The following is a 22,660-nucleotide window of genomic DNA, read 5'->3' on the forward strand; positions in this document are numbered from 1 at the left end:
GCACAGGTTGTCAAACAGAACTAAATATATTGCTATAAGTTATCATTTGAAGGTCTCACAACACTATATTTGCCCACAGGGGTGGGCAAACTTTTTGACCCGAGGGCCACAATGGGTTCTTAAACTGGACCGGAGGGCCGGAACAAAAGCATGGATGGAGTGTTTGTGTGAACTAATACATGTTAACACTGCTGCTGGTGAAGGAGCGGAGGGGAGAGCAAGAGAACCCTCCGCTCTTTGGGCTCCGCGTGCTGGATAGAACTGCCGAAGGGCCGGATCCCGCCTGCGGGCCGTAGTTTGCCCACGGCTGCATAAGGTAAGCACTGCTATTATCCACATTCATCTCAGGTTCAATAACTTGCCAGAATAATTGAGAAGGGGCTGGGATTGGTGCTCCATTTGTTTGAATCTATAGCCAAAGCACCCAACCACTACATTACTATTGCGGTGAAATTTGGCCATTTTGGCAACTCTTGGTTGGATCTCGTTTTCAGACCCATGAGTGCCTGACATAGGGGCCCACCAGCCCAGCTGGGAGTCCCACAAAGGGATCCGGAAGCATCTGTTATGAACTTCACTGTTTGAGACAACTATCACCAACAGAAGGTCCCATTCTGAGAAATGGGCACCAAAGTGAGCCGATGGCCTGGGACACTGTTAAACTCAAGATTCAAGTCATCGAAATCGTGTTTACCAAGGCCTTCCAGGGACAGGTTAAAGTCCCTGGCGGTTTGGATTAGGGTAGTGGATGTGGGACTCAAGAAAGCAGAGTGAGAAGACTGGGGATTGACTGGTTGAGATGACAGGATTGCCCCAATTTACACTCCTTTTAACCCCGCCCCCTCCGGCGATTCACGGGAATGATGGAGGAATCCCATTCCAGCTTCAACAAAAATCTCGTCGTGCGAACTGGGTGGCTGGGGCAGACCAGTGGCTTGTCCACAGAGTTCGTGGAACTGGGTCGTCCCGGCTCCCAAAGGGGACATTTCACCTTAAAAAAAACAACTTGTATTTGCAAGTTTCCACAATGAGCGTATATTACTTTTGAAATGTTATTTGTACGTCTGTTTAACTACATAAAAGTCAGAAAGAAACCCGAGAGCCAGTTACCCCAGCAACCCACCAACCTGCGCAGGGTGAAGTCCACCCTGCCCCGCGCCTTGGACAGAGGGACCCGGAAGCTGCGCCCTACTGAGTCTCCGGAAAATTCCGAAGCCATTTCCGAAGCGGCACCGGCCGGCGCTGCCCGAGGCGCTGCGTTTCGGAGCGTGCGCAGAAGGCGTCGTTTGCGCATGCTCCGTGGCGGTCCTGGCCGGAGGACTCGCGCCAGCGCGGCGCAGCCCCCTAGTCCGGCCCGACGGGGGCCATGGCGGCAAGCCTGTGGATGGGCGACGTGAGTGAGGGCGGCTCTCCGCGTCCACGAGGAAGAATCTTAGTGCCAGCAGGGAGGGCGGGCTGAAGGGGAGGGGTCCTCGAGTCCTAAAAAGATGGAAGCGAACAGGATGGTGACAGAAGCGGGTCCCAGCATCCAGGGGGAGGGACTGCGTCTGGGGGGAGAGGTCCTGGGGCCTCGCCGTCGTCATGGAGGCGAAAGGGAGGTTCTCTGGGAACAGAATGGGGGAACCCCAAGGCTTTTGAAGTGCTCTTTGTTTTTGTTTGTTTAAAGTCTTTTTATTGTTGTTAATCCTCTTCTGGGGATATTTTTTCCCATTGATTTTTAGAGTGGAAGGGAGGGAGGGGGAGAGAGAAACATGGATGCGAGAGAAACAGGTCGATTGGTGGCCTCCCTCAGGCGCCCCGTTTGCGGGGGGGGGGGGGGGCGCGGGGGGTACCTGCAACCTAAGTACACGCTCTTGACGGGGAATGGTACCCGCCACTGGCCCCGGCAGGCTCTTGGGTGTTAAGACTGGAGGGGTGGGTTCCGAAGGCCAAGCGGGAGGCTCCGAGGGTGCAAGTTTAGTGGCAAGGGATGGAGCTGCGGTTGAGACCGCTCTGCCGGTGAGAACCTGCCCGCACCCTCACCGCCCGCAGCAGGTAGCCACCCCTGAGCTGAGGGCAGGGCTCTGCAGCCGGAAGCCGGAGCCTGCCTGCTGGCCTGAGTCGCTCTGCCCTTGTATTTACGCAGCTGGAGCCCTACATGGATGAGAACTTCATCTCCAGAGCCTTTGCCACCATGGGGGAGACCGTGATGAGCGTCAAAATTATCCGAAACCGCCTCACTGGGTACGTTCTTTCCTTCCATCTGCTCAGTTAGTTCTCCCTTAATTATGCGGCAAGTGTCATTTGGGTAAATATAAACATCGCAGAAAGTCTGGGCTTCTCACCGTAATAATAGTTATCCTATATAATAAATGGCTAGCCCCACCTAGTTTGGCTCAGTGGATAGAGCGCCGGCCTGCAGACTGAAGGGTCCCGGGTTCAATTCCGGTCAAGGGCACATGCCTGGGTTGCCTGATTGATCCCCAGTGAGGGACGTGCAGGAGGCAGCCGATCAATGATTCTCTCTCATCATTTATGTTTCCATCTCTCTCTTTCCCTTCCTCTCTGAAATCAATAAAAATATGTTTTAAAAAGAAGGCTAATATGCAAATAGACCGAAAGGCAGAACGACCAGTCGCTATGATGCACACTGACCACCAGGGGGCAGATGCTCAATGCAGAAGCTGCCCCCTGGTGGTCCCTGCGCTCCCAAAGGGGAGGACTGCTCTGCCAGAAGCCGGGCTCATGGCTGGCGAGTGCAGAGGCAGTGGTGGGAGCTTCTCCCCCCTCTGCAGCAGCGCTAAGGCTGTCTGAAGAGCCATCAGTCAGACATCCCCCAAAAGCTCCCAAACTGGGAGAGGGCACAGGCTGGGCTGAGGAACCCTCCCACCCCGCTGCATGAATTTTGTGCACTGGGCCTCTAGTTATGTTATAAAAGCTAACATTGGGCCCTTAATTGAGAGGAAGTATAATATATTCATTCCAGAGCCAGTCTGTTTGAAAGCTATGTCTGCTGTGTTACCATAGTAAGTTACTTAACTTCTCTGTCTCCTTCACTTTGACTATAAAAATGGAGATGATTATGGCACCTACTTCATAGAGTTATGGTGAAGATTAAATGAGTTAATTCACATTCAGCATTTAGAATTGTGTCTGGCATATAGTATGTGCACAGTAAATATAAGCAGACTATGATCCGTTAGGTAATAAATACTTTAAAATCACTTTTTAAAATCACAAAAATTTCTGAGTGAACTGCTGTTATTAGGGAAGCTTGATAACTATCTTAAAATTACGCAGCTATTAAATGACAAGCCAGGACTCAAAGTCAGTCCTGTCCTCAAAGCCATGAGTGCCCTTAACTTTTATGCTATTCATTTAAAATTTTATTTAAAGAGATACTACTCTGTACTCCTATTCTAGCTTCCCATGAAACAAGCCAGACATAGTCCCTCCTCTCATGGAGTTTACTGCATTCTAATGGGGGAATGAGGCAATGAATTATGTAAACAAAACAATGCAGAGAATGTTTTCAGATAGTGGTGCGCTATTGCCTCCAGTTTCTTCTTTCTCTTTGGTGGGGGGGGGGTGTGTCTTAATTTTCTTCAGGGTTCTAGTTAGAAATGAGAGGATTCCTTTATTAATTTGACAATGGTTATTGAGCACTTACTCTGTGCCAGTTACTCTACTAAAGCAGCTTGCTAAAACATCAGATGGTTGAACATATGGATGAGAAATATGAAGTACAGTGTATGGTCAATCCGACTGTTTGGTTGACAGGTACTTTGTGTATTCAGAACCTCAATACCCAGGGGCTGATTTTCTCACTGGAAAACCATGGTGGCCTAAATATTTTTCTTGCTGCTATAGACAGAAAACCCCCGATAATGAGCTCCTAGTGGGAAAATTCATTCTGTAATACCTTCTACCGTTTAAAATACTGACATAGGTTCTCACATTTTAATCTTTATCGAAATAAGATTTGGAACTACTCTTCTACCCATGATTACTAAACTCTGCTGTTTCTTATGGTGGTACTTACAGACATATTGCATTTACATCCTGCCTCATTTGACAAAGACTTTTAGTGGCTTACAAGAGTACTATAGGATAAATAAATGTAAATTTAAAAACCAAGAGAAAATAAGGCAAAAAGATAAGACCCAAGGAAAAATAATATGCAATAGAACATAGTGCTTTAAAAATAATGCAGTCAGTGATTGCACAAATTGTACTTAATACCACAAAAATATACACTTAAAAATAAATTTTATGTTATGTATATTTATTTTTATTTTTAAATATATTTTTTAAAATATATTTTATTGATTTTCCACAGAGAGGAAGGGAGAGAGATAGAGAGTTAGAAACATCAATCAGCTGCCTCCTGCACATCTCCCACTGGGGATGTGCCCACAACCCAGGTACATGCCCTTGACCGGAATCGAACCTGGGACCCTTGAGTCCGCAGGCCGATGCTCTATCCACTGAGCCAAACCGGCTTCGGCTTTAAATATTTTTTTATTTATTTCAGAGAGGAAGGGAGAGGGAGAGGGAGAGAGAGAGAGAAACATCAAAGAAGAAAGAGAATCATTGATCGGCTGCCTCCTGCACACCCCCTACTGGGGATCAAGCCTGCAACTGGGCATGTGCCCTTGACTGGAATTGAACCCGGGACCCTTTAGTCCAGCTGTTCTCAACCTGTGGGTCGCGACCCCTTTGGGGGTCAAATGACCCTTTAACAGGGGTTGCCTAAGACCATCGGAAAACACATATATAATTACATATTGTTTTTGTGATTAATCACTGTGCTTTAATTATGTTCAATTTGTAACAATGAAAATACATCCTGCATATCAGATATTTACATTACGATTCATAACAGTAGCAAAATTACAGTTATGAAGTAGCAACGAAAATAATTTTATGGTTGGGTGTCACCACAACATGAGGAACCGTATTAAAGGGTCGCAGCATTAGGAAGGTTGAGAACCACTGCTTTAGTCCATAGGCCGAAGATCTATCCACTAAGCCAAACCAGCTAGGGCTTTATTTATTTATTTATTTATTTTTTAAATATATTTTACTGATTTTTTACAGAGGGATAGAGAGTTAGAAACATCGATAAGAGAGAAACATCGATCAGCTGCCACCTGCACACCCCCTACTGAGGATGTGCCTGTAACCAAGGTACATGCCCATGACCGGAATCAAACCTGGGACCCTTCAGTCCGCAGGCTGAAGCTCTATCCACTGAGCCAAACGGTTAGGACTATATTTTTTTAAAGATTTGTTTTTCAGTGAAGGGAAACATTTGCCACTGAACCAAACCAGCTATGGCATGTTATGTATATTTAACCACAGTTCTTTAAAAAAAAAAAAAATGGCCTGGGTGGTGTTGCTCAGTAGTTAGAGCGTCTGCACAGGAAGGGTCTCAGGTTCTGTTCCTGGTCAGGGCACATACCTGGGTGGCAGGCTATGTCTCTCTCACATTGATATTTCTCTCAGTGTGCCCCCCTCTGTTCCTCTCTCTAAAAATCAATAAAAACATGTTCTCTGGTAAAGATTTTTTTTAAAAAAAGGAACAAACTACTTCCATAGTGACAACATGAATGAATGTCAAAGGCATTATGCTATATGAACGAAGCCTTACTGTATGATTCCACTAATTGAAAATTCTAGAATATACAAAATTCATCTGTGGTAGAAATAACTCATGATCTAGAAGATTTGTGCATTTCATTGCATATAAACCAAAAGAGAAAAAAACTATAAATGATCATTGAACTCTAGGCAACAATATTCATGTTAAAGTCATTGAGGCAAGTACACCAATGTCTGCAACTTACTTTGAAATGTATCAAAAAAATAAGGATGATACATGGGTAGAAGGATGGATAGTTGGATAAAATATTATGATAAAATATTCATCGCAGGTGATGCATGTGTGGGTGTTTGCTGTAGAGTTATTTCAGTTTTTATGTTGGGAATTTGTCATAATATAATGTTGGGTAAAGGATGTAATCACACTATCCTGAATTCAAATCCAACCTTTGGCACGTACCAGCTGTGTGCTTTACGGCGTATTGTATAATCCTGTTACGTCTCAGTCTTCTCATATAAATGGGTGTAATGCTTTTTTTGCCTCATGGCGTAATGTGAGGATTAGATGAGATGGTGCATGTGAAATGTTCCACAGTGGCTGGCCCTAGATGAGTGATCAGTTCTCGCAGGTGGTGGTCTTTACATCTGTGAGCCTTAAGATTCCACACACAGATTTGGCCCACCATTTTTCTTAACATCAGCAATCATTTATGGAGCTCATAGACTATTCTGTGATCCTTGGGCTTAGGTATTGCTCTTGCCCGTACCTTCTTGGTAAGATCTAAAATAGTATTTCCAGAAAAGCTGGGATTCTTTCACTGGTGATAGCTTTAAGGTTGATGTTAAGGAAGTTAACAGTTGTCAGTATCTTTTAGTAGGAAGAAGATATAGCCACATCCTCCTAGTGATGCTATTAAAATCAGAACACTAGGAACCTCATGGTTATCCCCCAGTAGGTAAGGTCCGTGGTTTACTTTATCTAACTAGATTGTAAGTTTCTTGAGGATAGGAACCATGTTCTCCAACTCTGTATCAGCCTCTGGAGGTGATTTTAAAATGTTTTAAGCCCTAGCTGGTTTGGCTTAGTGGATAGGGTCCCAGGTTCGATTCCAGTCAAGGGAACATGCCTGGGTTGTGGGCTCTATCCCCAGAGGGGGGTATGCAGGAGGCAGCCAATCAGTGACTCTCTCTCTCTCATCATTGATCTTCTGTCTCTTTCTCCCTCTCCCTTCCTCTCTTGAAATCAATAAAAATATTTTAAAAAAATTTTTTAAGTTTTAATATGAAAAATTTCAAACAAACCTACAAAGATAGTATAATGAATAATCATACAGCCACCACCTAATTTCAACAATTATTAACATGTTGCCATATTTTCCTTATTTATCCAAATCTATCCTTTTTTTTTCCAGAGTGGGAAGGAGAGGGAGAGATAGAAACATCAATGATGATAAAGAATAATTGATCGGCTGCCACCTGCACACCCCCCACTGGGGATCTAGCCTGCAACCTGGGCATATGCCATGACTGGAAATCGAACCGTGACCTCCTGGTTCATAGGTCCATGCTCAACCACTGAGCCATACCAGCTGGGCTAAGTCTATCTTTAGAAAGATATATAGTTAGATGATTTCTTTTTGCCGAACCATTGGAAAGTAAAATACAGGCATTGTGACACTTCACTTCTAAATATTTAAGCATTCATTGCCCAAAACTGGACATTCTCTTAGATAACCACATGCTCATATCACAGTAAGAAAATTAATAATGATATACCATATATTGGCCAGTCTTTAAATTTTTATAATTGTTCTCAGACTATCTTTTTCAGCTTTTTTGGTTTGCTTTTTAATGAATTGGGATCTAATCAGAGATCAGGTATTGCATTGCATTTAGGTTTTTAGTCTACACTTTTCAGTGTAGAAAAGTCCACTTCTTTTCTCATAAACATTGACTTTTTAAAAAGGAAAACTAATTGTCTTACATAAGGTCCTACATTCTGGATTCTGGTCCTATATTCTGGATTTCTTTGATTCTTTGTGTTTTACTTGTTCTGTTTCTAATATTTCCTGTAAACTTAAAGTTTGATTGGATTGTATTAAACATTTTTGGCAAAAGTACTTCATAGGTAAAACAGTACATAAATGTTTACTAAGTCTGGGACTGGCCCAGATGGACAGTCATTATATATATACTTAACATATTTTTATTTATTTCAAAGAGGAAAGGGGGGGAGGGAGAGATAGAAACATCAATGATGAGAATCATTGATTGGCTGCCTCCTTGCGTACCTCCTACTGGGAATCGAACCCACAATCCGGGCATGTGCCCTGACTGGGAATCGAACTGTGACCTGGTTCATGGTCGATGCTCAACCACTAAACCATGCAGGCCGTGCAACAGTTCCTCTATTTGTAAGTTCTGAACTGGAATTTGGCAGGGAACAAAAACAGTGTGGGCTCTGGTTAGAAAAACAGTTTTCCCTCCCTTCAGTCTCACATCTGGGAACCGCATCTTTAACCATTCTCTCTGTTTTCTTTCTTTCCAGGATCCCAGCTGGTTACTGTTTTGTAGAATTTGCAGATTTGGCCACAGCCGAGAAGTGTTTGCATAAAATTAATGGGAAACCCCTTCCAGGAGCCACACCTGTAAGGACACTTAGATAATGATGATGTTGCCATTTTTATTGTTGTCAGTAACTGTCATTTATTGAATCCCTACTATATATTTATATTATTTTATTTAATTCTGTAACAACCCTGAAGAGTAGGCATTGTTATCTTTGACAGCCTGGGAAACTGAAGCTCAGGGAAGTGGAATAACTTGCCCAAGGCAAAACAGGTAGTAAGTGGCAATGCCAGGAAGCAAAATGAAGATTGACCCTGAAACCCATGCCCTTTCCACTCTGCACCTCTGCCTCTCTTAATGGAAGACTTGAAACTAGACCTCTTGCCTGATTGAGAAAGTAGAACAGGCTGGCAGAAGTGAGGACACATTTCAAGAGAGTTACATTTTGCTCTTCCCACAGTTACTTAGCTTCCAGCTGCACCAAGCTGGCACACGGGGGCTCATAGAACCATGGAGCTGGCAGTGCCCTTAGCGGTCATCCGTGCAACCCCCTCATTTTATACAGGAGAAAAGCTGAGGCTTAGAGAGGGGGAGATGTTTTGGCAAGGTAATTTATTTCAGTTTTTTTCAAATATTGTTTGACTCTTAAAACACCTTTCTCTGTTTTAGTTTGTTTGTTTTTAAATTTCCAGGCAAAACGTTTTAAACTGAACTATGCTACTTATGGGAAACAACCAGATAACAGGTAAGTACAGAGTAGCCCCGACCTAGCTTCAAGCCCCAGGAAATGTCTAGAGAGGGACAAGATGTGTCACTGGGCAGGTCACCACCAAAGAGGAGGATAGGGGGTTGAGTTTGGCTCCACTTTGCCTCCCTCCTGAAGGAGGGCACCTTACTGTTATGCTTCATGTGGAGGCCTGTGTCTTCTCTATATTTGGTCTCTTTCTAGCCTTCTACCCCATTACTTCCCTCAGTGTTGAGGTTTTATTCCATAATAATTGACTTGTTGTAGAAATGTAATTTTTAAAAAATATATTTTTATTGATTTTTAGAGAGAGGAAGGAGGGATAGAGAGAGAGAGAAAGATTGATGAGAGAGGAAGTCATCGATTTGCTGCCTCTTGCACGGCCCCCACTGGGGATGGAGCCCACAACCTGGGCATGTGCTCTGACTGGGAATCGAGCTGGCGACCTCTTGGTTCTTGGGTCGACGACGCTCAACCTCTGAGCCACACCAGCCGGGCATATAGCAGTATAATTTGATTCAGCATTTCAGGTTGCTGTGTGAAAACTTTAAAACAATGTATCAAAATCTTTAGAAAGATTTGTACCCACTCACCTCCATAATTCTGCTTCTCAGAATTTATTCATCATGTGGGTAAGATTAGCCTCAAAGGTGTTAATTGAAATGTTATGTATAGTGGGCAAAATTGGGGGAAAACCAAATCTAATAATAGGGAAGTGGTTTAAATTACAATATGTGCATTAATAGAAGTGCAATATATCCATTAATAAGTCATGTTGTAGCAGAATAATGACATGTCAAGATGTTGGCTAAGTTAAAAGTGAAAAAATGCTATCAGGAAAAAAAGTGGTCTTTTACAGGAAAAGTTGGATGACCCTTATTCTAAAATTGGGGAGATTGCATTTAGCTAGGTTTTAAGGTGTTTAGTAGATAATAACCAGTTCTCATTCTCTCTGTGTTTCACCATTTAAGTTAAAAGTATGCAATGATGCCCTGGCTGGTTTGGTTCAGTTGTTAGAGTGTTGGCCCTCACACTGAAGGGTCTCGGGTTCGATTACTGGTCAAGGACACGCACCTGGGTTGCAGGTTTGATCCACAGCCCTGCTTGGGGCGTGTGCGGGAGGCAACCAGTGGATGTGTCTCTCATATTGATGTTTCTTTCTCTCCCCACACCTTTCTACCATTCTTATCTAAAAGCAATGGGAAAATATCCTCAGGTAAGGATTTTTAAAAATGCAATGACTGCAAAATACCTAGTTTTATATTTTGAGTACCTCTGACCTCGACCTCCATCTGCACTCATGTAATCCTTGAAGCCAGACAACTTTTGTGCAGTGGATGGATGAAAGACTTGGGTGGAGCAGAGAACTACCTCCATACCTTCTGCCGGGACTGCCAAATGAAACAAATTAGGACCTGGTTAAGGACCCACCAGATGTGTCATTCCCTACAAAGGCTCAGAAAGGGTTTACCTAGAATGGGCCAAAAGTTGTCAGAACAAAGGTCTTTGTCTCTGAATCTTGTTCTCTCCTCTCAGCCCTGAGTACTCCCTCTTTGTGGGGGACCTGACCCCAGACGTGGATGACGGCATGCTGTATGAATTCTTTGTCAAAGTCTACCCCTCCTGCCGGGGAGGCAAGGTGGTTTTGGACCAGACAGGCGTGTCTAAGTAAGGCCTTCCATGTTACTGATGCTCACCCTGTTAGTTTCAGCATTTTTCTCATGGATTGAGGTGCCATAGAAAGGTCATGTAGTATGGTAGTTAAGCGCACAGGTTCTAGAACCAAACTGCCTGGGTTGGAATCCTGGCTCCAGGACCAGCCAGGTATAGTACAGGAGACAGGTTACTGAATCTCTGAGCCCATTTCCTCATCTATGAAACAGGACTGATTCATAGTATCTGCTCACAGGGGCAATGTAGGGATTAAATGATGTAATATAACTAAAGCAGTAGGAAATGCTGTATAGGTGTTTGTATTTTATTATTTTTACTTAAAAAGGGGAAAAGCCTCAAAAAAAAAAACACGCTCATTCTTTTAAGTCTGAGAAACTTGGATTTGAATCCTGCTTCTACTGTGACTTTGGGCCGATTGGTAAACCTTTCTGAACTTAGTTCCCTCTTCAGTAAAATGTGGATACTACATCAAATTGTTGGACCGTTCAATGAGATAACCCTGGAAAAATGCTCAGCACAGTGTCTGGGAGGTAGTGTTCATTAGATATTAGCTATCATCCATCTATTCCCCCTGGGAGAAGATGAGTTCAGGAGATCAAGAACCTTGTCTGCTTATGACTACCAAGACCTAGTGCATATAGACAGACTCAATAAATATTTGCTGAAGGAACTATTACTACTGCTGTTACCATAATGAAAGTAATATTTCCTAGTAGATTGGGAGGGAAGTTACTGTTTGGGCAGGAGACTCACCAGTGAAAGTGGAGAGAGAGTGGTGAGCTGAAGGTGGGGATTCCTGTAGATCTCGGGATCCTCCAGTGCTTGAATCTCACATTGCTCTGCGACACGCCTCCCCGATGGGGCTCTCATTCCTGCCCACATAGTTTGATGGGCTCTCTATCCCTTTCAGCCCCTTTTCCATTCTTAGACTTTACCTTCATTCCATTTGTGATCTATATATCTTGTGTGTGGTGTTTTTTCCTGCAGGGGCTATGGTTTTGTGAAGTTCACAGATGAACTGGAACAGAAGCGAGCCCTGACAGAGTGCCAGGGAGCAGTAGGACTGGGATCTAAACCAGTGCGGCTGAGTGTGGCAATCCCTAAAGCGTGAGTCCTGTGCTGACAGGGAAGGTAGAGGGCCTCTGGAACGACCCCCACCTGGATACTCCTCACCTGTTTGTTGATCCTCAGAGCATCCACATGCTGGATGGGAGGCTATAGAGAGATTCAGTTCACTCACAAATAAGGAATGCCTGATATTCGCCAGGCTGTTTGCTGGGTGTTGGAGATGAATGAGCATAACCCTCCAGGAGCTTATGGTTCGTGGGAGAGCTCTGACCTGGAAGACAGATACGTTCAGACATTGCTGATAGCAGTGCTGGAGAAGCAGTTTGGTACCACATACGTAATGCCCCCGCTCTTTGCTCCGTAGTGCCACTGTTAGACATTGACCCAGAGATTAAGAATTGAACAGAAGGAAAAATTTACACCCAATTTTAAGCTTATTTATGTCAGTGAAACCTATAAACCTGTGACTGTCCCATGCTATGGGAATGGCTGAGGATTAATGATCCAAACACTCTATAGACTAGTATATACATCACTATTGTACCTATCATTGCTAGGCAGAAAACAACTCCAAGCAGGTTTCTCACTCAGATGTAAGACAACTTTTTTCTGCATAGAATCTTCATCCTTTGACCAAAGCAGTAATTGTCTATTAGGGGCAACTTTTGCCCGCCAGGGGCCATTGGCAACATCTGGAGACAACTTTAGTTGTTACAACTCAGAGAGGGTATTACTGGCATCCAATGAATAGATGCTCTAAACATCTGATGATGCACAGGACAACCCCCACAACAAGCACTTATCTGCTCCCCTCCCTCTGCCAATGTCAGTAATGCCAAGACGGAAAAGCTCTTCCAGAGATACGAGATGGGCTGCTGCTTTAGGGTGGGGCTTCCAAATGACCATGTTTTCACAGCAGCAAAGGATTTGCAGGATCCTTATGGCTTGTGCTTTTAACACAGAGAAAAGAAGCCTGAGTGATTTCTCCCCCAAAGTGTTATTTTTTCTAAACTCTCTTATATATATGAAAACATTAAAGAAGCTATTTAAAAGAAAGAAATTTCCTCGTTACCCTCAAGTGACTGACTATAATTTCTGAGTTTGTTTCCAGCTCCTCCTTAGCTATCCATGACATATACATATACACATACATATACATATACATATACATATACATACACACACTACATATGAGTCAGTTTACATGCTGTAGATTGATTTCTTTGTTCATTTCACAATAACAGTGCTCTTTCCCCCCAGTTTACTCAGTATACACACTCACTTTTCCACATAGTTGCCCAATCATCATTAAATTTTTCTGCAGGTAATCGTTCTGGTTGTATGTTCTGACAGAGTCCCTTCTGCAGAGAGGTTATATTCTGTTACATCTAGTTCTTCACTGAATGTTGTCAGTATTTGGTGCCTGTTTCTAGGCTGTAGGAATTGAGGGAGGTAAGAGTTCCCTTTGAGAGCTAGACTGTAAGAGCTGAGTGTGGAGAGACTACCTTCAAGTACCTGAACATGGCAGGAGGGTGGTGGACCTTGGAAGCACCATGGAAGGGGCGTTATGGAGACAAAGTATTGTCAGTTTTCAGCCTGGCCCTGGGCAGGGAGAGGGAGTCATGCTGTTTGACATCATCGAGCCACCCTGTCAGGAGGTGATCAGATGTGGAGTCTCAAACTGCTCTGGCTGAGTCCTGCTCACCACACAGACATTGAATTTGCAAAGAACTTGGGAAGAGCTCATTCAGACTTGAGCATTTTGTGGTTCCTGTGATGGGGATTTCTATGGTGGTTCAACTCCTGCTTATGACTTGGTTTCTTCTTTGGTTTCACTCCGAGATAGAATGCACCAATCGAGGACGTCCCACGTCCCGCACTATGTGACTGTTACAACTTTCCTTATAAACCAGCCTTTGCCTCCTGTGCGTGTTTGGTGTGCACCTATGGTAGACTCTGGCCCACCGAGTACAATGACTCTGGAGGAACATTGTCATGTCTTCAGTTATGTTCTTTCATTCCTGTCAGCTGGGACTGCTGTCATACCTCAGGCCTTTTTCAGAAGTTTGAAAACATAAGTACTCACATGTACTTTGTTTTTGAGAGCAATGGGTCCTTTGCAGACTTGACATTGCCTTTGGTTAGCAGCTGGAGCAGCTGTACAATCAGAATAAGAAAGCTTTCCTCAGCCCTGACTGGCAGATACAGGATGTAGGACACTTGAGTCCATCAGGCCAGCTGCTGTATGTAATGGTCTGGTGTTAGCATGAACCTTGTAGTTACATTCGGCTCCAGTTGTGGGCGTGGTATTGAGTAAATCACTTAACCTTTCAGACTCAGTAGTCTTATCTGTATAATGGGAATAATACATAATTGCTGTATCATAGGATTGTGCATGACTTAAAACAGGAGACCATATATGAAAAGTAATTGGCACAGCTCCTGAGTACCTACTCCATAAATGGTAGCTATGACTACAGTGATGACGATAAGGCTACTGGAGCACTTCTCTTAATTCTTTGTAGGAGATGATTAGATATTTTGAAGTTTGAAAAGCTTTTTGGGTCATCCTAGATCTAGATTCTTTAGCCATGTTTACCTGAGCCTTTATGGGTGGTAAAAAGCAGACACCGCCCCTCCCCTCCGCCCCCCAAGATCTTGGGAAGAGGAAAAGGTCAGTACTGACAAAGTTTGGTAACAGAGAGGAACGTAACCATTGAAAACTCCTATCTTCAAACCATGGGCTGTAGAGCCAGACTGCCTGGCTTGAATCACGTTTAGCTGTGTGGCCTTGGACAAATTATGTAACCTCTGTGTACCTCAGTTTCCTCATCTGTAAAATAGGAATAATGTATACTTTTGCAAGAGATTGTTGTGGGGATGAAATGAAGTCAATCTGTGTAAAGTGCTTAGAAAAGTCCTTGTTCAGTTAATAAGTATTACAGGAATGTTTGCTCACATTTGTTTATTTTTGGTTCTTTCTTCACAGTAGTCGTGTGAAGCCCGTGGAATACAGTCAGATGTACAGTTACAGCTACAACCAGTATTACCAGCAGTACCAGAACTACTATGCTCAGTGGGGCTATGACCAGAATACAGGCAGCTACAGCTACAGTTATCCCCAGTATGGCTATACCCAGAGCACCATGCAGGTAACCATGATTTGGCAAGTCTGCTCTCTCGGGTTTTGTCATCCTTTAGAGACATGGGTCATTCTCCAGGGTGGGATTGATAAGGACGGGGGCTTGGGCTTCAGAAAAAAAATGGGGAAAGATGAAGCAACCTAGTTGCTCTTGTTAAAAATAAGCCATCCTAAAAAGAATAAATAAATAAGCCATCCTGCCCTAACCGGTTTGGCTCAGTGGATAGAACGTCGGCCTGCGGACTGAAGGGTCCCAGGTTCGATTCCGGTCAAGGGCATGTACCTTGGTTGCGGGCACATCCCCAGTGGGAGATGTGCAGGGGCAGCTGATCGATGTTTCTCTCTCATCGATGTTTCTAACTCTCTGTCCCTCTCCCTTCCTCTCTGTAAAAAATCAAATATATTTTTAAAAAATAATAAATAAATAAAAATAAAAATAAGCCGTCCTTGTTATGGGCCAGGATCCCTCTCACCCAACCTCTCTGTCTCTTGACAGACATATGAAGAAGTTGGAGATGATGCTTTGGAAGGTAAGGAAGGAGCCCATCACTCATTCCCTCTGTCAGCCATAATACAGTGATTGCTGTGTGGCTGGCACTGTGCCTTTAGCTGGATGCTAAAGGAATGCATGGTGAATTCTGCCTAGAAGAACTTACATTCTAATGAGAGATCCAGTGTATACATAATTCCAGTAAGAAGTGTGTGTCAGCCTAGGCCAGGTAACTAAGTTGGTTAGATCACCGTCTTGATAGGCCAAGTTTGCAGGTTCAATCCCTGGTCAGGGCACATACAAGAATCAATGAACGGCCCTGGCCAGTGTGGTTCAGTTGGTTGGGCGTTGTCCCATGCACCAAAAGGTTGCTGGTTTGATTCCCGGTGGGAGGCATGGAGGAGGCAGCTGATCAATGCTTCACCCTCCCATCGATGTTTCTCTCTCGCCTTCTTCCTTCCTCTCTCTAAAAATTGCTTAAAGAAAATTTTTTTTAATCAATCAGTAATAAATAATTAAAATCAGAAGCAAAACTTAAAAAAAAAATCACTGATTGCAGATGTTAATCACATCTACAAAATACCATTACAGCAACATTAGACTGGTGGTTGACCAAACAATTGGGCATCATAGCCTAGCCAAGTTTACACATAAAATTCAGCTATCACACTATTAATAAATACAAATTAGAATATACCATGTTTCTGTAAAAGTTAGTTCTTACTATGTTTATATGCTTTGAATCAGTAATTTTACTAGAAAGATTTTATCCCCAATGATAATCATCAATACAGATAAATATCCAATACATGATATGTTAAACAAAATGTATGTTTTAGATATATAATTCAATTTTGATATATTGCAAAATTATCACTGCACTAAATCTAGTTAAGTCACCTTATAGAGGGTGAGGCAAATACAGGCTTACGGTTGTTCATATGGAAAATAATACAACAGTTAATAAATAATAATACAAGCCCTGTCCAGTTGGTTGGGGGTCATCCTGTGGTTGTAGGTTTGATTCCAGGTAAGGACACATGTCCAAGTTGTGGGCTCGATCCCCAGTGGGGGGCCTGCAGGAGGCAGCCAATCCATGTTTCCCTCCCTTCCTCTCTCTAAATATCAATAAACTATTCTTTCAAAAAATAATATAAAAAATACAATACAAAAAATAAGAATAACCTTTTGCATACTCACAACTGTAAACCTACTTTGCCCCGGCCTATATAATTATAGTTAATCCAGCACCATTTGTTGAAAAACTGTTCTTTACCCTTTGAATTGTCTTTGGTACACTTGTTGAAAAGCAGTTTTCTATAAATGTATAGGTTTAGTTTGGGGCTCTTAACCCTAGTCAATTGATCTGTGTCTATCCTTAAACCACTGCTGGTCTTTCTTACTGTAGCTTTTCAGTAAGTTTTGAAATGGGGAAGCGTGAGTCCTTGAACTTTGTTCTTTTTAAAGATTGTTTTGGCTAGTCTGGATTCCTTGCATTTCCATAAAAATTTTATGATCAGCTTATCATTTTCTGCAAAACAAAACAAAACAGCTGCAGCTATAGACCAATTTGGAGAACTTTTCCATCTTTACAAAATCATCTTTCAATCCAAGTACCTGAGATGTCTTTCTGTTTATTAGGTATTCTTTAACTTCCAGTTTGTTTTTAAATGTGTTTTAATCAATGTGTGTGTGCATTTTAAACCAACACAGACCAAAAATATAAAATGTTATCATAGTAATTAAGTATTATTTTGGACTTTTATTGTGAAAGATAACACATACATGGAAAAGTACATAAAGCAGCCCTGTCCGGTGTGGCTCATTTGGTTGAGCATCCGCCTGTGCACCAAAAGGTTGCTGGTTCAATTCTTGGTCAGGGCACATGCCCAGGTTTTGGATTTGGTTCCTGGTCAGGGTGCCTTGTACAGGAGGCAACCAATCAATGTTTTTCTCTCCCTCTCCCTTCCTCTCTAAAACCAATAAAAGCATAGTTAAAAAAAGAAAGAAAAGTACATAAAGCAAATGTATAGTTTAACATGTAATTATAAAGCAGTTGCCCATGAGACCTGAATTCCAGTTAAGTAGAATACTACCAGCCTCCAGAAGCCATCCTTCCCCCAATCACAACCCACAGCTTCCTGTGGTAACCATTTTTTTCCTTCTCTTTATAGTTTTATCACCTAGGAATATATCCCTGAACAATATGGTTTAGTTTTTCATTTTGGGCCTTTGTATAATGCAGTCATACTGAATGTACTACTGTCTTCTGTTATTCAATACTAATGCAAGTTTAGACTCAAGTTGTGTGCAGCCAAGGTTGTGTTTTACTGATTTTAGAAACATTGATGTGAGAAACATCGATTGGTTGCTTCCCATATGCACCCTGATACGCACCCCGACTGGGGATCGAACACACAACCTGGGTAGGTACTCTAACTCGAAATCTAACTGGCAACCTTTCAGTGCATAAGACAATACTCAACTCAGCCACACTGGCCAGGGCAAGGTTCATTTTCAGTGGTATATTAATTTTAAGACTAGTGCTTTGGACTTAGTAAATTTGGATCAATTTCCAAGCTCAAAATTCAAATAACCACACCAGAAAATTCAGACACATGATAGCTAAATATAGGTGTTGCTTTTAATAAATGTAGACTATTATTTGAGTACTATCTACACCTTACATTATCCTATTTTCATCCTCACAGGAATCCTGCAAGGCAATTGTATCAGCCCAAGTTAGGAGGGAACTCTGGCACAGATAGGGAACTTGCCCTAGGAAACAGAGGTCCTGGGAACAGGGAACTGAACCTGTGTCTCATGGTCTTGTGGCTCCCGAGTACTTTCTCCCCTAGGTGCTCCCTAAATACATGCTTGGTTCTGTTCCAGACCCCATGCCACAGCTGGATGTGACCGAGGCCAACAAGGAGTTCATGGAGCAGAGTGAGGAGCTGTATGATGCACTGATGGATTGTCACTGGCAGCCCCTGGACACAGTGTCTTCAGAGATCCCTGCTGTGATGTAGCCAAGACAAAGGACAGGCCAGAATGGAGGACTATGTGAGGGAGAAAAGACTTCTTTAAAAACAACTCAAGAACTTTCACCTTTTGGGAAATGTTTTATACGATTTTAATAATCAACTTTCATGAGATTATGAATATTAGTGCAACACTGCTGCCTTTATTTGATAGCCCTTTGAGTTTGAAAACCAAGGGACCAACTTGAAGAGGGTTGAACAAGGTTCCCATGTGTCTTCAAACAATCATTTATCCAGTAGTTATCTGAACTCCTGGAGGTAACAGTTTGGATTTTTTATGGTTTTAAAAATCTAAAAAGGGGAGAGGGAGAAACATTGGTTACCTCCTGTTGACACCCTGATCTGGACTGAAGCCATAACCTGGGCATGTGCCCTACCTGGGAATTGAACCTGTGACACAGGAGGACACTCAACCAAGCCAGACAAGCCAAGGCTGGAATTACTAACCAAAGTAGAATTACAAATGATATGAATCAGTTTAGCCAGGGACCCTTCTCAGGTGACACCTAAGTCCTTTTAATTCTCTGGGATCTGAATATATGGATTACCTGCTATATAAAATGAGCAATTTCTGCCTGCCATTTAAGTACTCCCAACATTGGCTTCAAATGTGGCCACTAGTAAAACTTTCAGCAGCAGGGGGTGCCTGCCTAGTTCAGGGTGTAAATGCATCAGACCTTCCACACATTATCCAAACAAATCAGGAAAGCCCATTTTCCAACTTATATTGTCATGTGGTACCCTCTTCCTGAGAAGTCTGGGTCTATGCTAGAAATCTGCTTCAGATTTTAGTTTTGTGCCAGAGTAATTTGGGGGGTGGCAAAGTAAGGGGAGATAAACTTCCGAGTTCAAGTGCCTATACCACAAAAAGCCTTCAAAGGTCCAATCTTAGGCTCAGCAAAGGAGAACTACATCTAATTGCAATTATGGAACTGATCATATTGGTCTTTCTGAGAGGTCAGACTTTTTTACATCGAGACAGACTATGAATTAACTTGGGTCTTTAATATTTAGATTTATATACCAGCATTCAAAAAGAAAAAAAACATGACATGTCACAGTTTCCTCCTAAAATAACCTGTTAGGAAAATTTCCTGGGGCTGAGCCCAAAGAAAGAAGCTGACAACGTCATTACATCAAGAATTTATTAAGGGAATGTACGTAGCACACAAGACAATTCATGCTGCAGGGCAGGATGGATGAGGAACCAGCCCCACAATGAGGGGTGGGCAAAGGCTTAGTTCAAGAACCAGCAGGCCTTGCAGCCTGGAGAAGCTGAGATTTTTGTTACTTAAGTAGAACAGCAGAACAGTCCATCTCCTTCACAAACTTGTCTTTTCGCTTGTCTCTTACTGTGGAGCTCTCCTGTAAAGGAAGTATAAGCCAGTGTGTTAGTACTACCCCAATTAATAAATGCCACGCAGGCACTTTCGTAAGAGCTGGTCTCAGTCCCATATCCGCATTTATCATCCATAGATGTCCACTCAGATTAGGTTTCATCCCAGACCAGTCACCCTAAAAAAAAAATCCCCAACTAGGTGGCATGACTTGTTTCTACCAAATCTATCTTCCACTCTCCCTGGGGAAAGAGGGTAAGACTGTGGTTTGAGGTTACCCCAAATGAGAATATTCACAGCAATCAGTTCTTGCTGCTCAAAGTTCAGGGCAGGTAGCTATTCAACTTACCCAACTCTGTAGATCCTGAATTACAAATGAAGACAGTTTACTGGTAAAAGATCTAAAAAAAAAAAAAAAAGTCACTTAAAAGCTGTTCCAAAGAAAGAAATATTAGTCAGCAATCATTACACCAACTGCCCAGATTCACATCCATCCATCCTCCCTTTATCTCATTTTATAGGAAAGGACGAAACAAGTTCAAAGTGAATTCAACCCTGTTTGAAACTAGCCCACAGGCTGTAGGCACTGTGAGGCCAGCTTCACTATTACTTTTCCTCCTCTGCGACCACCAAGATCGGTGTTCAGATCCGATGGGAAAGGGAACTGGAGGGTCGGTTGTTTTCAACATCTAACTTTACCTTATTCTAAAACAGGGCAGCAAAAAGCTGGTATCTTCAGCTACGTCATTATCAGACACTGCCAGGAAACATGGAGGCAACCTACAGGAGAAAAGGGTGAAAGCTCTAAACCAAAAAGTTGATTCAGTACATCCACCTGCATGGGCCCAGGTGGAAGGCTCCCGAGCCCAGGTCCTGAGATATAGGAAAGGCGAGTGGCAGCTGCAGGTATTATGCTGACCTGAGCTGTCAAAGTCTCTCCAGGTTGCTCTTGCATGCAGTTGGAGAGCCCATGGCTACACCAGCCACAGCCCTTGGGAACATGCTGCACTGACCCACCCGGCAGCTCTCAAGTCTCCACAAGAAACCTACCAGGTCCTGCGGTGCCCTCACTGGCATGACTCCAGCGTGCTCACCCAGCAGAATCAACTCGAACCATCCTGCAGTCTTCATCTGGCACCGCTAAGATGAGAACAGAAATTGTCCTGAATGATCCTTCTTGGGTCTTCAGAACCATAAAGGTTTAACTGGCCTTTGATGCTGGTACTAACGCCTTTAACTTTTGAGGGCAATGACCTAAAGCATGGCCACGATCTGCGCTGCTCGCCACTGGATTTCCCCATATTGATGTCTAAACCACTCCCCCCCCGCCCCCATACTATCTTGGTTGGCCTCAACAAGCTACTTCTCAAAACGCTTATTCTGTTAATCCTATACGCAAGTCCCTATCACAGGGACATTCAACCTTTCCATCTCATGGTACAGACTAAACGGCCATCTAAAGGAAAAGAGATCAGTGCCCTGACTAGTCAGATGTTGCATCGTTTTAAAAATTCTTGCCACACCGGCTGGAAATCGCCGCACTGTCTAATTTCTGCGGACCTCTGAAAACACGGCAACTTTCATAAAGGTCCGTTTATGTGAGAGACGGCAGATCCATGAGAACTGTCTTTTCCTGAAATGTTGCAGATCGGTTACAGCAAACAGAACGGCGACCGTCAAGGAAAACTGTCACTCTGGGCTCCTTTTTGACCGCAGCAGCTACGTGGAAGCAGCTGCAGCTTCGATAAGGGCCACTGTGCCGCGCGGGGCAACCCCAGCCGCTCTCGGCCGAGCTGCCTAATCCTGTGCATCGTTACTGCCTACGGACACGCATCGTCCTGGAGGCCAAACAGCACCCTTGTAGGTCCGTTACCACTCGGCACGCGAATGACTAACCCGCCCTCCGCCACATGTGGTGCAGCCGTGGGATTACGGTGCGGTCCCTCCCCCAAGGTCACCGGCAGATTCAGGTTCGATTCGGTCTGGCGGACAGCACGCGGCCGTCCCCAAATTAAACACTCCAGGCTCAGGACTGCCGTGCACCGGCCGCCTGCCCGCGCTCCTTACCCGTCAACCCGAGCGCAGAGCCGCGCGGACTCACGGGCCTCGGCCCCTCCCCCTGCGCGTGCGGCCTCCGCGCCCGAAGGCCCGCGGCCCGGCAGGCGGGGAGGCCGGCTGCTCCAGTCCGCACTTCGCATCCTGCAGCCTCGGGAGCAGCGCAGGTGAGTGCGGGGCCGATGGCGACGAGGCCAAGAGCGACGGGCTGGGGAGTGGAGGACGGCGCGCGTGGCGGCCGGCGGGTCCCCACAACACAAGTCACCAGGCGCGCGGCGCTGGGAGAAAGGATGGCGGGGCGCCCGGCGGGAGTATATATGGGCCCCGCCTCTCGCGGCTGCGCCTGACGATTGGACAGCGCCCCGCGCAGACCGCTGGGAGTTATAGTCCGCCGGCTTCCGGCGCGGGGCGGGGCGGGGCGTCGGCTCCCAGTGGGCGGAGCGTGAGGATGGGCGATCTTTCCGCGGGGGATGGAGAAAGCGGTAAATGGTTTGTTCAGGGGCCGCGGAGGCTCTTTCGCGTAGCTCAACGCTCGCTGGCCGCCGAGCACCGGGCCCTGGGCTACAAGTGAATCAACCTCTCCGTGCCCTCGAGTTCAGCCGGGGAAGATCTTCAAAGCTGGGAGAGGACGGTTCCGCTAGGGCCGACCGGCATCAGGAGCAGCAGCCGCCCAGCGGGTTGCGGGCAGGGGCTCTGTGAGGTCTTGGAGAGGAGTCTTGGGAGGGGGCGTCTTAAGAAGAGGTGATAGAGCTGCCCTAACCGGTTTGGCTCAGTGGATAGAGCGTCGTCCTGCGGACTGAAGGGTCCCAGGTTCGATTCTGCTCAAGGGCATGTACCTTGGTTGCGGGCACATCCCCAGTGTGGGGCATGCAGGAGGCAGCTGATCAGTGTTTCTCTCTCATGGATGTTTCTAACTCTCTATCCCTCTCCCTTCCTCTCTGTAAAAAAATCAATAAA

The 22,660-nt window shown here is 44.4% G+C and overlaps 1 protein-coding gene and 4 non-coding genes across 9 annotated transcripts; 1 reads left to right on the forward strand and 4 right to left on the reverse strand.

The window, feature by feature from the left end:
* Positions 1-941: 941 nt before the first annotated feature.
* LOC118675297 (tRNA selenocysteine 1 associated protein 1) lies at positions 942-18,892 on the forward strand. 5 transcript variants are annotated; one of them, XM_036347787.1, is made up of 9 exons: positions 1,244-1,393; positions 2,126-2,223; positions 8,132-8,231; positions 8,844-8,896; positions 10,433-10,564; positions 11,558-11,677; positions 14,628-14,790; positions 15,277-15,310; positions 18,163-18,434. In XM_036347787.1, the coding sequence occupies exons 1-9, from the start codon at positions 1,367-1,369 to the stop codon at positions 18,297-18,299; spliced, it is 864 nt and encodes a 287-aa protein (XP_036203680.1). In that variant the 5' UTR covers positions 1,244-1,366; the 3' UTR covers positions 18,300-18,434. The 5 variants fall into 5 exon arrangements, with proteins under 5 accessions (XP_036203685.1, XP_036203680.1, XP_036203681.1 ...); XM_036347788.1 differs by having other exon boundaries at positions 14,631-14,790; XM_036347789.1 differs by lacking the exon at positions 1,244-1,393 and adding an exon at positions 8,612-8,758 and having other exon boundaries at positions 2,182-2,223; positions 8,821-8,896.
* Positions 18,893-19,748: 856 nt separating this feature from the next.
* Positions 19,749-19,822, reverse strand: LOC118678044. The gene has a single exon (XR_004974720.1). It is a non-coding gene; the product is annotated as a small nucleolar RNA SNORD99 (small nucleolar RNA).
* A 379-nt stretch (positions 19,823-20,201) lies between these two features.
* LOC118677994 lies at positions 20,202-20,321 on the reverse strand. Its single transcript, XR_004974689.1, has one exon. It is a non-coding gene; the product is annotated as a small nucleolar RNA SNORA61 (small nucleolar RNA).
* A 203-nt stretch (positions 20,322-20,524) lies between these two features.
* Positions 20,525-20,654, reverse strand: LOC118677981. Its single transcript, XR_004974678.1, has one exon. It is a non-coding gene; the product is annotated as a small nucleolar RNA SNORA44 (small nucleolar RNA).
* Positions 20,655-21,269: 615 nt separating this feature from the next.
* On the reverse strand, positions 21,270-21,404 carry LOC118677943. The gene has a single exon (XR_004974648.1). It is a non-coding gene; the product is annotated as a small nucleolar RNA SNORA16B/SNORA16A family (small nucleolar RNA).
* Between the last annotated feature and the right edge of the window lie 1,256 nt (positions 21,405-22,660).

Source organism: Myotis myotis, unplaced genomic scaffold (genome assembly GCF_014108235.1).
Source record: "Myotis myotis isolate mMyoMyo1 unplaced genomic scaffold, mMyoMyo1.p scaffold_m19_p_2, whole genome shotgun sequence".
NCBI classification, from domain to species: domain Eukaryota; kingdom Metazoa; phylum Chordata; class Mammalia; order Chiroptera; family Vespertilionidae; genus Myotis; species Myotis myotis.

Excerpts from the sequence above, each read along its gene's own strand:
- LOC118675297 (XM_036347787.1), top strand. The coding sequence starts at position 1,367 with ATGGCGGCAAGCCTGTGGATGGGCGAC. Across the intron at positions 2,224-8,131 it reads ATCCGAAACCGCCTCACTGG|GATCCCAGCTGGTTACTGTT; the intron begins GTACGTTCTTTC and ends CTTTCTTTCCAG. Across the intron at positions 8,232-8,843 it reads CCCTTCCAGGAGCCACACCT|GCAAAACGTTTTAAACTGAA; the intron begins GTAAGGACACTT and ends TTAAATTTCCAG.